General features: G+C 35.7%; 1 protein-coding gene across 2 annotated transcripts in view; it reads right to left on the bottom strand.

Annotated features, from left to right (window-relative positions):
• Nucleotides 1–12,021, bottom strand: part of PIAS1 (protein inhibitor of activated STAT 1) — a 121,529-nt gene that overhangs the window by 33,166 nt on the left and 76,342 nt on the right. For both annotated transcript variants that reach the window (XM_082649229.1, XM_082649230.1), the window contains exons 5-7: nucleotides 11,193–11,283; nucleotides 10,412–10,546; nucleotides 2,437–2,542 (exon numbers count right to left, since the gene is read on the bottom strand). In XM_082649229.1, the coding sequence (XP_082505355.1) occupies nucleotides 2,437–2,542; nucleotides 10,412–10,546; nucleotides 11,193–11,283 (332 nt within the window). The remainder of the gene's footprint in view (nucleotides 1–2,436; nucleotides 2,543–10,411; nucleotides 10,547–11,192; nucleotides 11,284–12,021) is intronic.

Genomic DNA, 12,021 nt, shown 5'->3' with positions numbered 1-12,021 from the left:
GGAAGAAATGGGCAATTTAGACAAGTCACATCTTATAGCACCGATTTTCTTGCGCTGACAGTGTTGAAAGAGGGGGAATATTGTTTAAGTATGGCTAAGGTTTAAAGTGATTGCTAAAGGGAAAAAGAAGAGGAGACAGGAACTTGACCAAGAATTAGTAAAGGACTGCTTTGTGATAGTGGTGAGGGGACAACTCTCCACGAAGACGGAAACCACAATACAAAAATCTACTAAATCAAATGAATCAGCGTGGATTTCTCTGTGAAAAGTCTAAATACCATTGACTTTATTTCAAGAATAATGTCTGATTTGACTAATAAAATTTTGCCAGTAGAATTCATTGATAAGATTAAGAATGACTTACAATGAACATATCTGTGGGTAATTTGATTCTACAAAATATCTGAGAAACCCACCAACATTTTCTTCTGTCAAGTTGTTTCACACAATCTTTTAATTACATAATTAATTTGTTGGGTAACTTATTTCTTTAGAGATAGCATAAAGGCAAACAATCTGTTCTTTAGTCAATTATGACAAATGTTTTATTGGTAGGATCCAAATTAAAGTTTTGTTGGTTCCCCAAGCCAACAAGATAAGATACAAAGTTCCACAAAAATCCAACCCAATCTGCAACTACTCTCCACCTCCAGGATTTATTAGAGATGAAATAAACCACTTTTGAATTAAGTAGCTTTTACTGCTTAACAGTGGCTAACAGTGGTTTGTTCTAGTAAATAAAATAACTCTAGGCTCACCTTCCCACTCTCCCTCCAGATGGTGCCACAGCTGCAAGCGGAGAAGAATTTATAGCTTGAGCAAAGACAGCTTGCCTTATTATTATTATGCAACATAACAGCTTCATCAGCTTTCAGCTTTATTTCTTGGTATGACCTTTTCTACACAGGCTCACACAATTCCATAATACTTTCTGACTAAATGAAATTCTAACGCTATGTGGCAAATACGAAGATTCTCGGGAGAATGACCAGAATGGAGTGTGAAAAAAGAAAAATTCTTCTCTTGTGTGCTCCTTCAAAGCAGGTGTCTGTCCCTCCTCTTCTTTCAGGATCCCCCACTCATCTCCTCGTCCTTGCCAAAAGGTGCTTCCACTCCCCTAGACCTCAAACCAGACCTCTAGCTCTCCACTGTCTATCAAGGAATGCCTACAGAGGCATTAGCCACTAGTGTGCTCCTCTTGACTCAGAATATTTTCAATTTTAAAAGGACCCTTTTTATACAGAAAAATCCTTCAATGAACTCTTGAGGGTATACTGATATTCAGAGGTAATGGGATCTTTTAATCCGGCATAGAAACAGGTTAGAAAAAGAGATAAAAGCTATGTCGCAAAGGGAAACAAGAGGAAAGGTGGTCTTACTACCTTAGTTTCTTTCTACCAGAATGTTCCTAACTACAAATCTGATAGTGGGCTTCATTAATCAACTCACATCAAGAATCCTTAAAGGGTAGCTATCGAACCCCCATCTGTAAAAGCTTTGTTCTCCAAGTGCCCATCCCCATCCCCCAATCCATCTATCTCTCACAAAGAAGAGAATAAAGGAAGAACTTAGTTCAACTCTTTGGAAAGGACACCAACCTCTGGCCTTAACCCTCAAACACTGAGGCCAGAAGAGTCAATGTGCCCCTTGCTACCTCTCAAGTTCACCTGAACAAAAGGAACCATCTAGTTATTCCTACCTAAGAACCTAGATTTTGAAGGAGCTTTAGATATGATGTGGTATAAACTTCTTGTTACAGATGAAGAATAAGAGATTCAGAGTACGAGTAGACTGACTTTCCAAGGCCACATAACTGGTTAAAAGCAGAACCTACTTCATTATTATATCTACCACCCCACTGACTCTCTTTTTACTTTGTTAATGCAGGGATGTTGTCATCACATATCCTTGGACATTTTTCCTGGATAAACCTTAAATACAAAATAACTCTTGTAAAATATATGCCAAGATTTCCTTTCCATCTCCTAGAATTCCTGAACACTTATTTATTTTTATGAAGCTTTGGTAAAATATTCTTCTGTATTCATGTACTGACTTTACAAAGTTAATTTTAAGATCAGTAAAATATAAACTATAAAATATACGTCATGACAAAGATATTAAAACTACTCTTTTTTTTTTGGCCCCGCCACACAATGTGTGGCATCTTAGTTCCCCGATGAGGGATCGAACCTGTGCCCCCCGCAGTGGAAGCGCAGAGTCTTAACCGCTGGACTGCCAGGGAAGTCCCTAAAACTACTCTTAAGCCTTGAATTACTCTAGCTCACAAAACAAAGTTTTCAGTGTTTTAATCCACTATGACAAGCTCTAGTAAAAAAAAAAAAAAACCCTAAAATTTCTTGAGTTGAAAAACACTATTCTAACCTTTACCAAAATAGTTCAGCTGCATAAATAAAATAAAGTTATCATACGTACTTAAAGCTCTAGAATGATCCGGATTCCTTATTCCCTTTGCTCGTAACCTCTGAAGAAGAACTGTTGAGGACAACTGTTTTACAAGATATACTGCCATGGAATAGTTCTGGAAAAAAACAAACAAAAAAAAAGATGTAGAAAGCAAACAACATACGTAAGTAAATAGGTACATCTATTTTAATCCCACAATGATAGGGAAAGAAAATTAACACCTGTTTAAAACACCTACTGTGCGCCAAGCACTATCTTAGGTGTTTTCATGAATGGTAATTCATTTAATCTTAACCAAAAAGCTGCTGAGGTAATCTTATTTTTATGGATGAGGAAAGTGAAGTGTAGAAAAGTAAAAGAACTTGTTCTAATTTTGCAACTTTCAAGAGATAATGCCAGGTCTGTCATGCTTCTGTATTACCTGACTACCTATGCTTGAAGTTAATCAATTTAGGCACTTATGTAAAGAACATTGTTAAAAATAAATATAAACCAATGCCAATAAGATGTCAAAGTCATCATAAAACGTATTTAGCAGGTAGCAGTAGCTATTTAAAAAATTAGACTGGCATCCTAATCCATTTAATCTTTCTCTATGCCTTTAACTAGTTTTGAAAAGACCCTACTTGGGCTATTATCACAACAAGCAGAGGGAATATTAAATATTTTCAAAGAGAAGCTGATGGTTTGGCAAAAGAACAGATGAATATCCATTACCAGCAGAGGGACTACCCAGAGATGGTACTAGGAGAAGGGGGACAAAGAAAATAGTTTATCAACAAGCCAAGGCAAAGTAAAGGGTACATGACTGGATAAGAGGAAGAAAAGAGGGCTGAGGCTTATGAAGGGTAAGAGAGAGATCTAAATGAGAAGGCCCACTTTCCACTTGGTGTTGGAATCAAGAGATTTGGAAAGAAGCAAAAGGAAAAATAATTATTGCCATCTTCTATTTATTAGCTACATACAGTTTTACACACACTCTTAATATATACTATCCACTTCATTTAAACCTCAAAGAAGGCCTGTAAGAGATACGTAGGGCAAGTATCTTTCTAAGTAAAGGACTGATAAAATGGAGGCACACAAAAATGCTTTTAATTTTGAATTTTAAAAAATATATGTAATCTGCTCATGATCATGCACCTGCCTGATGACAAAGGTGGCACTAGAAATCAAGAGGAAAGTGAAGGGACGTCAGGACAATGGACTAATGGCCAAGGCCAGTGTAGTTCTCTATAGTTCTTGACTTCACATACCATTTGCTTTGACCCTCCTAACCTAGTCCAATGTACATTCCAACTTTCAGTTACTTTCACACTTTGGAAAATGCATCCCCCTCTTTTGGCAAGAAGAGAATATATTGTACAATACCCTCTGGAAGGTCAAATTTTCACTTAGAGTTCAGAAACCTATCCGTGTTCACATGCTACACATTTTCCAGGAAAAAATGAAGTATCAAAAAAGCTAATTTGGGAGGGATAAATTAGGAGTCTGGGATTAACATATGCATACTACTATATATAAAATAGATAATCAACAAGGACCTACTGTATAGCACAGGGAACTCTGCTCAATACTCTGTAATAACCTAAATGGGAAAAGAAGCTGAAAAAGAATGGATATATGTATAACTTGAATCACTCTGCTGTACACCTGAAACTAACATTGTAAATCAACTATACTCCAATATAAAATAAAAATTAAACATTTTTTAAAAGCTAATTTACTTTCATTAATAAATCCCTTAATTTATTAATGAGGAACAAATAACCTTAAAACTTACCAAAATTTTAGACACACAACATACCAATCTAATATAAAACTAAAAAGCTCCTTTTAGAAAAAAAATCCTTATTCACCTTTATTATTTGATTAATGGTTCAAGTATGATAGAAACTGGAGAAATGCTAATTAACACTGTGAAATTATTATATATACTTACAGCCTGAATCATCAGAACTAGTAATCACCCTAAGGCTTTATATAAATTTTTAAGGAGAGGTCAAGTAGAAACTACAAGTTCAGTGAAAAGGTATGTTCACTCTAGTTGAAACATGTAACCAGATAAGAAATTAAAAAAAAAAAAAAAGGAAGTAAAAAGAAGGTCAGGTATTAACAAACACCACTTGTACCGATAATATGGAATTAAATTTTATATCACATGAAACAGATTCAGCAGCAACCCCGCCAAAACTCCACCGTGGTATAATATCTCTCCTAGGTACATGATACATTGTTCCTGCTAACGCTTCAAAGTACTACTTAACTCCAACTACTGAAATATATTGCATTACACTGATGTTTTTGTCAAATGCTTTTTCAAAGTCTTCAAAATTGTCTATCAAGTTTATAGGACGTTTTCTTCATTATTAAGATATGATCTCATTTAAGTGCCCTTTACACCAGTATCTAAATAACTTCTCTACAAACAATGACAATTTAATAAATGGCCAGATGCAGTGATTACTCTGAGGTAGGATAAGAAGTTACAACATAGTTCACTTATTTCCTTCAAGCACTGTACTAGCTCTTCTTTTTCTCTTATATTACAATTTTTAAAATTGAGCTATAATTGACATATAATATTGTGTAAGTTTAAGGTGTACATCTTGACTGAATAGAGTTATAATATATTGTAAGACGATTACCACCATAGCATTAGCTCTTCCATTTATTTCCTTTGAAGACATAATGCTAACACTTCTCAATGGCAACTAATAATACAGAAATTAATCCCCAAAACAGTAAGAGATCCTACATGAACTATTCAGAGTATCTTCACAAGCTGAATAAAACTAGGATCAAAAACCAATCTAATAAGTTATCTTTTGGGCTTCAGAAAAGAATAATTTTCTTTCAATGTTTTATTTCAAAAAGAAGGTCTCCAACTTGTAGATCATGGTCTACACAAAGCTTACCTGGGAGATCTTCAAATCACTGAAGATTACTGTTTTCTTTCTGAGGTGTGGAAGGCTTCCCATGGAAGAATATTTCCCCCTCTCCTCTAGTGCTATATATCAGCAACCACATTTCCCTCCTCTCCCACAGTTTGACTTCTTTCATAGTTCACTGTAAACACCCTGGTGTTTATACACTTTTCACACACAGACAAAACCCAAAACATCTGCAATACCCTCTTCAAAAAGGGGGACAAAAACAGGGAGCCCAAGGTACACTAGAAAAAAACATTTAAAAGGATTTTAAAAACCTAATAGTGACATACTGATTAGGTAAAGAAAAAATATATAACCTTGATAGATCCCAAAAAAGGATTTTGATAATATTCAAAATCCATTTCTCTCAAAGATATACAGTAAAAAAGAGGACCATAGGATTATGTTATTGCTATAATTAAGTTCTATCAAAAATTAATAGCCATTATAATACTTAATGTTGTGACACTAGTATTCTCATTAACGTTAAGGAACAAGCCAAGTATGTCCACTAGCACTCACATTACTTAACATTGTTCTGAAGGTTCTAGACAGCACAGAGAACAAGAATAAGAAATTATGGCCTAAGTATTAGGATTATCATTATTCATATAATGATACATCTCAGACTCAAAACTGCCTATTTGGAAATACCAAGAAACCTACTAAAAAGCTATCAGAACCAATACGTGAATTTATGTACTAAGTAAATATTCAACAATAACTAGCTTTTAAATAAAACAATAAATACATTTTTTAGAAAATATAACAGAAAAAAGATCTATTTACAATAGCAGTAATAATAATAAACAACACAAGAATCAATAAAAAATATGGAAACTTTGTAAGAAGAAACCTATTAAATTACTGAGGAACATGAAAGAGGATTTGAATAAATGGAGAAACATACAGTTCCTGAAATAAGGACATTAAATACTGTAAATAAGTTATTCCTCTCTAAGTTAATATACAAATTTTAAAGGCAAGCTCATTTATTCCCAGAAAGATTTGGGGGAATAATGCAGGGGAATATGTCTTACTCCATGCAATTACTTTTTCAACATTTTCACTCTCCTCAATGCCCCGATTTCTTCTCTCACTCTCAGCAGACTTCTCTCACCTCCTATCTCACAGACTTAAGAGAATTCATCAGAACAGAACTTACCACCTCTCCAGTACCAATCATATACATGCATCCAATCCTTTTATTCCACTAAATAAAGAAGTTGTCCCTCCTAGCTACAATGAGTTAGTTAATGAAATTCACTATTATTTTTCTCGTGTATATTTAATCTCTTCCTCCCAAGAAGATACCTGCCATCATCCTTTATACATGTTTAACACTCTCCCATTAAAGCAAACAAATAACTCTCATCTCAAATTTCCCTCCAGCTCAGCTGTATCTATTTACAAAGCTACCCTTCTATAACTATCTCCACTGCCTTACCTCTGCCTGGTCACAATCGGGCTTCTCCTCCCACCATTCACCAAAACAGCTCATGCTAAAGTCAACTTTATGTTTCTAATCCAAAAAGTATTTTTTTAGATTTCAACATACTTGACTTCTCAACATCTGTTCAGTACTGCTTACCATCTCCTTTTTTTTAAATAAATTTTATTTTATTCACTTATTATTTTTGGCTGCATTGGGTCTTCGTTGCTGCGCGCAGGCTTTCTCTAGTTGACTGGGGGCTACTCTTCATTGCAGTGCGCGAGCTTCTCGTTGCAGTGGCTTCTCTTGTTGCGGAGCACGGGTTCTAGGCACGTGGGCCTCAGCAGTTGTGGCTCACGGGCTCTAGAGCACAGGCTCTGTAGTTGTGGCACACAGGCCCAGTTGCCCCGCGGCATGTGGGATCTTCCCGGACCAGGACTCGAACCCGTGTTCCCTGCATTGGCAGGTACATTCTTAACCACTGTGCCACCAGGGAAGTCCCTGTCCTTCTTCTTTGAAACTCCTCCCTTGGCTTCTCATACCCACCCCCCCGTTCTGCCCCACATCTCTGGTACTATTTCCCCATGTCCTCTGCAGGTTCATTCTCTTCTATCCAGTATTAAAAGTTATAGTTCCTCAAGAATGGTAAGCCTTCAACACTCTCTTCTTTTTACTTGTTACATTTCCCCTAACCAATGTCAGCCTGCTTGTATGGCTCTAGTAACCACCAATATGCAGATGACTCATTTTCTTTTCTAGCCCAAACTTATCCTCTGAGCCTATATGCCCAATGCCTCTTCGGAATGTCTCAAAGGCATCTCGAACTCAAAAGCTTCAAACCTGAACTCATGATTGTCTCCATGTAGTCCTCCAATACTCCTTCCTTCAAAGCAAAGCAAAGCAAAACAAAACGCACCTAAATTCAGTCCTTTTTCAGTGTTTCCTCTATCTCAGTAACATTATCATTTACCTTGTCACTCAAGCCAGAAACCAAGGAGTCATCCTTGACTTCTCCCTTTCTCTTAGCCCCTATTTCTAATCTATCATTTAGTCCTACAGATCCACCAATTTATCTCCATCCCCAGTGCCACCACTCTAGACTAATACACTATTTCTCTCACTAACGCTTCAGCAATAGTAAGAGGTAACCTCTATGCATGACTGTGGTCTCCATTCAAGCTGTTCACCACTCTGAAGAGTGGCCTTTTCTAAACAGAAATATGGCCCTGTAAACTTTCTGCTTAAAAACAGAATATCCTTAACATTAACATTACCTCAAAGGCCCTACACGGTTTGGTCCTTTTTTACCTCTCTAGCTTCATCTTGTATCCTGTTCTTCCGTATTCTATGTACTCTAGCAATTCCTCCTCCCTTTCAGTTTCTTAGAAGAACTAGGCTCACACCTGCCAGTGGACTACTCTGAATGTTGTTTTCTCTGAACGTTTCACCTGATTCCTTCTACCCTTCTGTCAGCTCTTAGCTCAGTCATTACTTCCTCAGGGAAGCCCTGCCTGACCTCTCTCTAGTGCAAAGTGGCCTTTAATACTCTAAAATCACCACACACATCTTCTTTATATTACTTATAATACAGTTCACATTTTCGTGTGACTACCTGCCCCCTAGATCCTAAGCTCCAAAAGAGTCAGGACTTTTTTTTCTCACTATGGTACTGCCAGTCTTCAGCAGAGTGCATGGAATATAGCACACATTCTATAAATTTCAAATGAATTAGTGAATAGACATGAGCTCATATCATAAAACTGTAATAATCAAAACTATTCTGAAATTGTGCCGGAAAAAGAATGCTAGGCTAAGAAACAATACAGAAAAGTTCAGAACACACACAGGATAAATCAAAGCAAATACGTAATAATGGTGGCTTCAGAATTAGCATTTATTTAGTCAATGGTATTAGAACTGGCTATTTAAAAAATTAAATTTGTATTTCACACTACACATAAATTCACAATGGATTAAATATTTAAAGGTAAAACTAGAAACCTCAAAAGTCAAGAAAAAAATATAAACAAATTATTTATGTAAGATTGGGAAGGGCAGACAGACTAAACTTGATGGAGGCTGACTGGAAAGACTATAAAGAAACAAAACTGTGCAACTAGAGATTATAATACTAAGTGAAGTAAGTCAGAAAGAGAAAGACAAATGCCATATGACATCACTTATATGTAGAATCTAATATATGACACAAATGAACCTATCTATGAAACAGAAACAGGTACGTAGAGAATAGACTGGTGGTTGCCAAGGGGGAGGGCAATGGAAGAGGGTAGGAGTGGGAGTTTGGAATTAGCAAATGCAAACTGGTATATATAGGATAAATAAACAACAAGGTCCTACTGGATCGTACAGGGAACTATATTCAATATCATGTGATAAACCATAATGGAAAAGAATATGAAAAATAATGTATATATATGTGTATATATATATATGTAAAACTGAGTCACTTTGGCGTACCGCAGTAATTAACACAACACTGTAATTCAACTATACTCAATAAAAAATAAATTAAAAAAAGAAAAACAAAACTGGTTAAGATTTGGCTCCATAATAATTTAAATCTTCTACACATTAAATAAAGGGCAATAAACTAGAAACAAACATTTGCCACATGTAAAAGAGGGTTAAATCAATATATAAAGAACTCATAAACAATAAAAACAGCAATACAGAAATAGATACTGATATGATTTTTAAATGTGAATAATCACAAACATAAAATATGTCCAACCTCAATAATAATAAGAGGAGTACAGGGGCTTCCCTGGTGGCGCAGTGGTTGAGAGTCCGCCTGCCGATGCGGGGGACACGGGTTCATGCCCTGGTCTGGGAAGATCCCACATGCCGCAGAGCGGCTGGGCCCATGAGCCGTGGCCACTGAGCCTGTGCGTCCGGAGCCTGTGCTCCGCAACGGGAGAGGCCACAACAGTGAGAGGCCCACGTACCGCAAAAAAAACAATAATAATAATAATAATAATAAGAGGAGTACTAATTAAAACAGTGTGGTACCACTATTTACCTATTAAAATTAGTAGAGATCTTAAAGAAAATAAAACTCAATGTTATCCGTCGACAGGCACGTGAATAAACACAAAGTCAGAGAATAAATCTGTACAACATCTTTTGGTAAGGCAATCTGCCAATGTACACAAAATTTCTTTAAATTCTGATGCTCTTTGACTCAGCAATTCCACTTCTGGGAATTTACTCTAAGGAAATTACCATGTATGTATGCAAAGTTAGAGCTTCTAGGATGGTCTTCAAAATGTTCTTTGAAATAGTAATCAATCAACCAAATAAATGTTCAACAACAGGGAACATCATATTGGAATATGATGTAGCCATTTAAAATTATGCAGATGAACATGAAATGACATAGGAAGATGTTTATGAAAATTACTCAGTGAAAGTTATCAGGTTATAGAACACTGGGTAGGGCAAGATCCCATTTTTTTAAATGGGAACATGTTGAAAATTCATTGTGAGACAAAAATAAATCCTTTTGCAACTCATTTTATTTACACAAAAGCTCAGGTAGCCATGGAGATTAACCATTCCTTATAATACAAAAATCTGGTAGAAACAAAAATTTACTTACTCTTCCAATTTCTGCAGTCCATGAAACAACAATGGTGTTTGGTACAGTTGTGGACAATCGGACAAGTGAGGTGATATTAATTGGTCGGCTGGGTCGCTTTGGTTCCACACCATTTTTAGTAGGTGGAAGATAACCCTAAGGATGAAATATAATTTATTTCTACTTATTACTTCCACAATCATTTCAACTTCCATTCCTTAAAAAAAAAACCTACAAACTACATATGAGAAAATGAGTATTTTCATTTAAAAGTAGAGAAGCAAACGTTTGTAAGAGTCTCCTGTATGTTTCTCTAAACAACCATACAGTCTCATAGTAAGCCTGAGAAAAATACTGGTGGCAGAACTTAAAAATCTCTAAAATTTAAGAATCAGTTTGAATTCATAAAGAGCTTGGATAAGTATATAAGGACTATTTTAAAGGTGAACAATAACAGCCCCCACTCCTCTGTTAAAGGCACAGCATTCTTCAAATCTCTATTCAACCAAAGCTTCCAGACTCACACGAATACATCTGAGGTTTTGTTGAAACAATCTCGTCTTCCCAAAATTCAGTAAAACACTAAAGCTACCACACCCAACTCCTAGACTATGTCTCCATAGCTAATGTCACAGCTGTTAATTGTACACAGTTGGTACAAGTGTTTCACTCAGTCACATGAATATATATCCAAAATAAAGATGTTTTCTTAACGAAAAATATGATTAACAACAGCTGTGATGACTTATTTGCTAGCTATGTTGGCAATGCACTTTTTAAAAAAATAGCTTTTGGGACTTACTGGAAGGCTGCAAGGTTTTGTATTCACTTTCACGCAAAGATTGGGTGGGAAGTGATCTTCTTGTGGACAACTGGTTTCTGATAAACAAAACCTAAACAATAAAGGACAAGTTTAATTACCTTTATTAAAGGATGACACCACATTAATATTTTTGTTCCACAGCTAATCTAAAAGATGGTCAAACTTAATAACAACAGCAAAAAACTACTAAACCTGAATAAATACATGAAATAGGTTCAAAATAAATAATTCTGTCAATGTAGAGTTTCAGTGGTCACAACTACCAACCTGTAGTTCTCTTCATAATATTTGAAGTCATTTGTTCAAGCATGTTTTGGGGGGGAGGAGGTGGGGAAGTGCTCTGTGGTTGAATAAATTTAAGAAATTTTGAATCAAAAAATAAATTACGTTTCCTCCATATAGAACTTCTCAGAGCTAGGCTAACAATAACTGTAACTTTTTAAGAGGGAAATATAAATATATAGTAGTTCCCAAATTTATTTGTCTGTGAAACATTTTTTTGGTTCTCAGCAGACTATACTGAAAATGCTAGAAGTCCATCCCCAGGATCAAGTTCTGTCCACCAAGCCCAGGTACTCCATTATTCCCTGAAAACTGAAGATGCTGAATAATAACATTAATTGTATTATATCCATTATAATATAATATCCATTATATCCACATGTTAGAATACTATTTTAGAAACTCATGAAAACATTTATTTCTAAATTAAATGCGTTATCTTTTGGGAAAACCAAGGACAACTACATAATTTGTACATTCTCACTCCATTCTTACATAGATCAAGAAATAAATTATTAATTTGCTA

This window comes from Grampus griseus, assembly GCF_964374135.1.
Source record: "Grampus griseus genome assembly, chromosome: 2".
NCBI classification, from domain to species: Eukaryota; Metazoa; Chordata; class Mammalia; order Artiodactyla; family Delphinidae; genus Grampus; species Grampus griseus.
The sequence above is the reverse complement of the archived record's forward strand: the minus strand, read 5'-3'. Positions and strand labels throughout refer to the sequence as shown.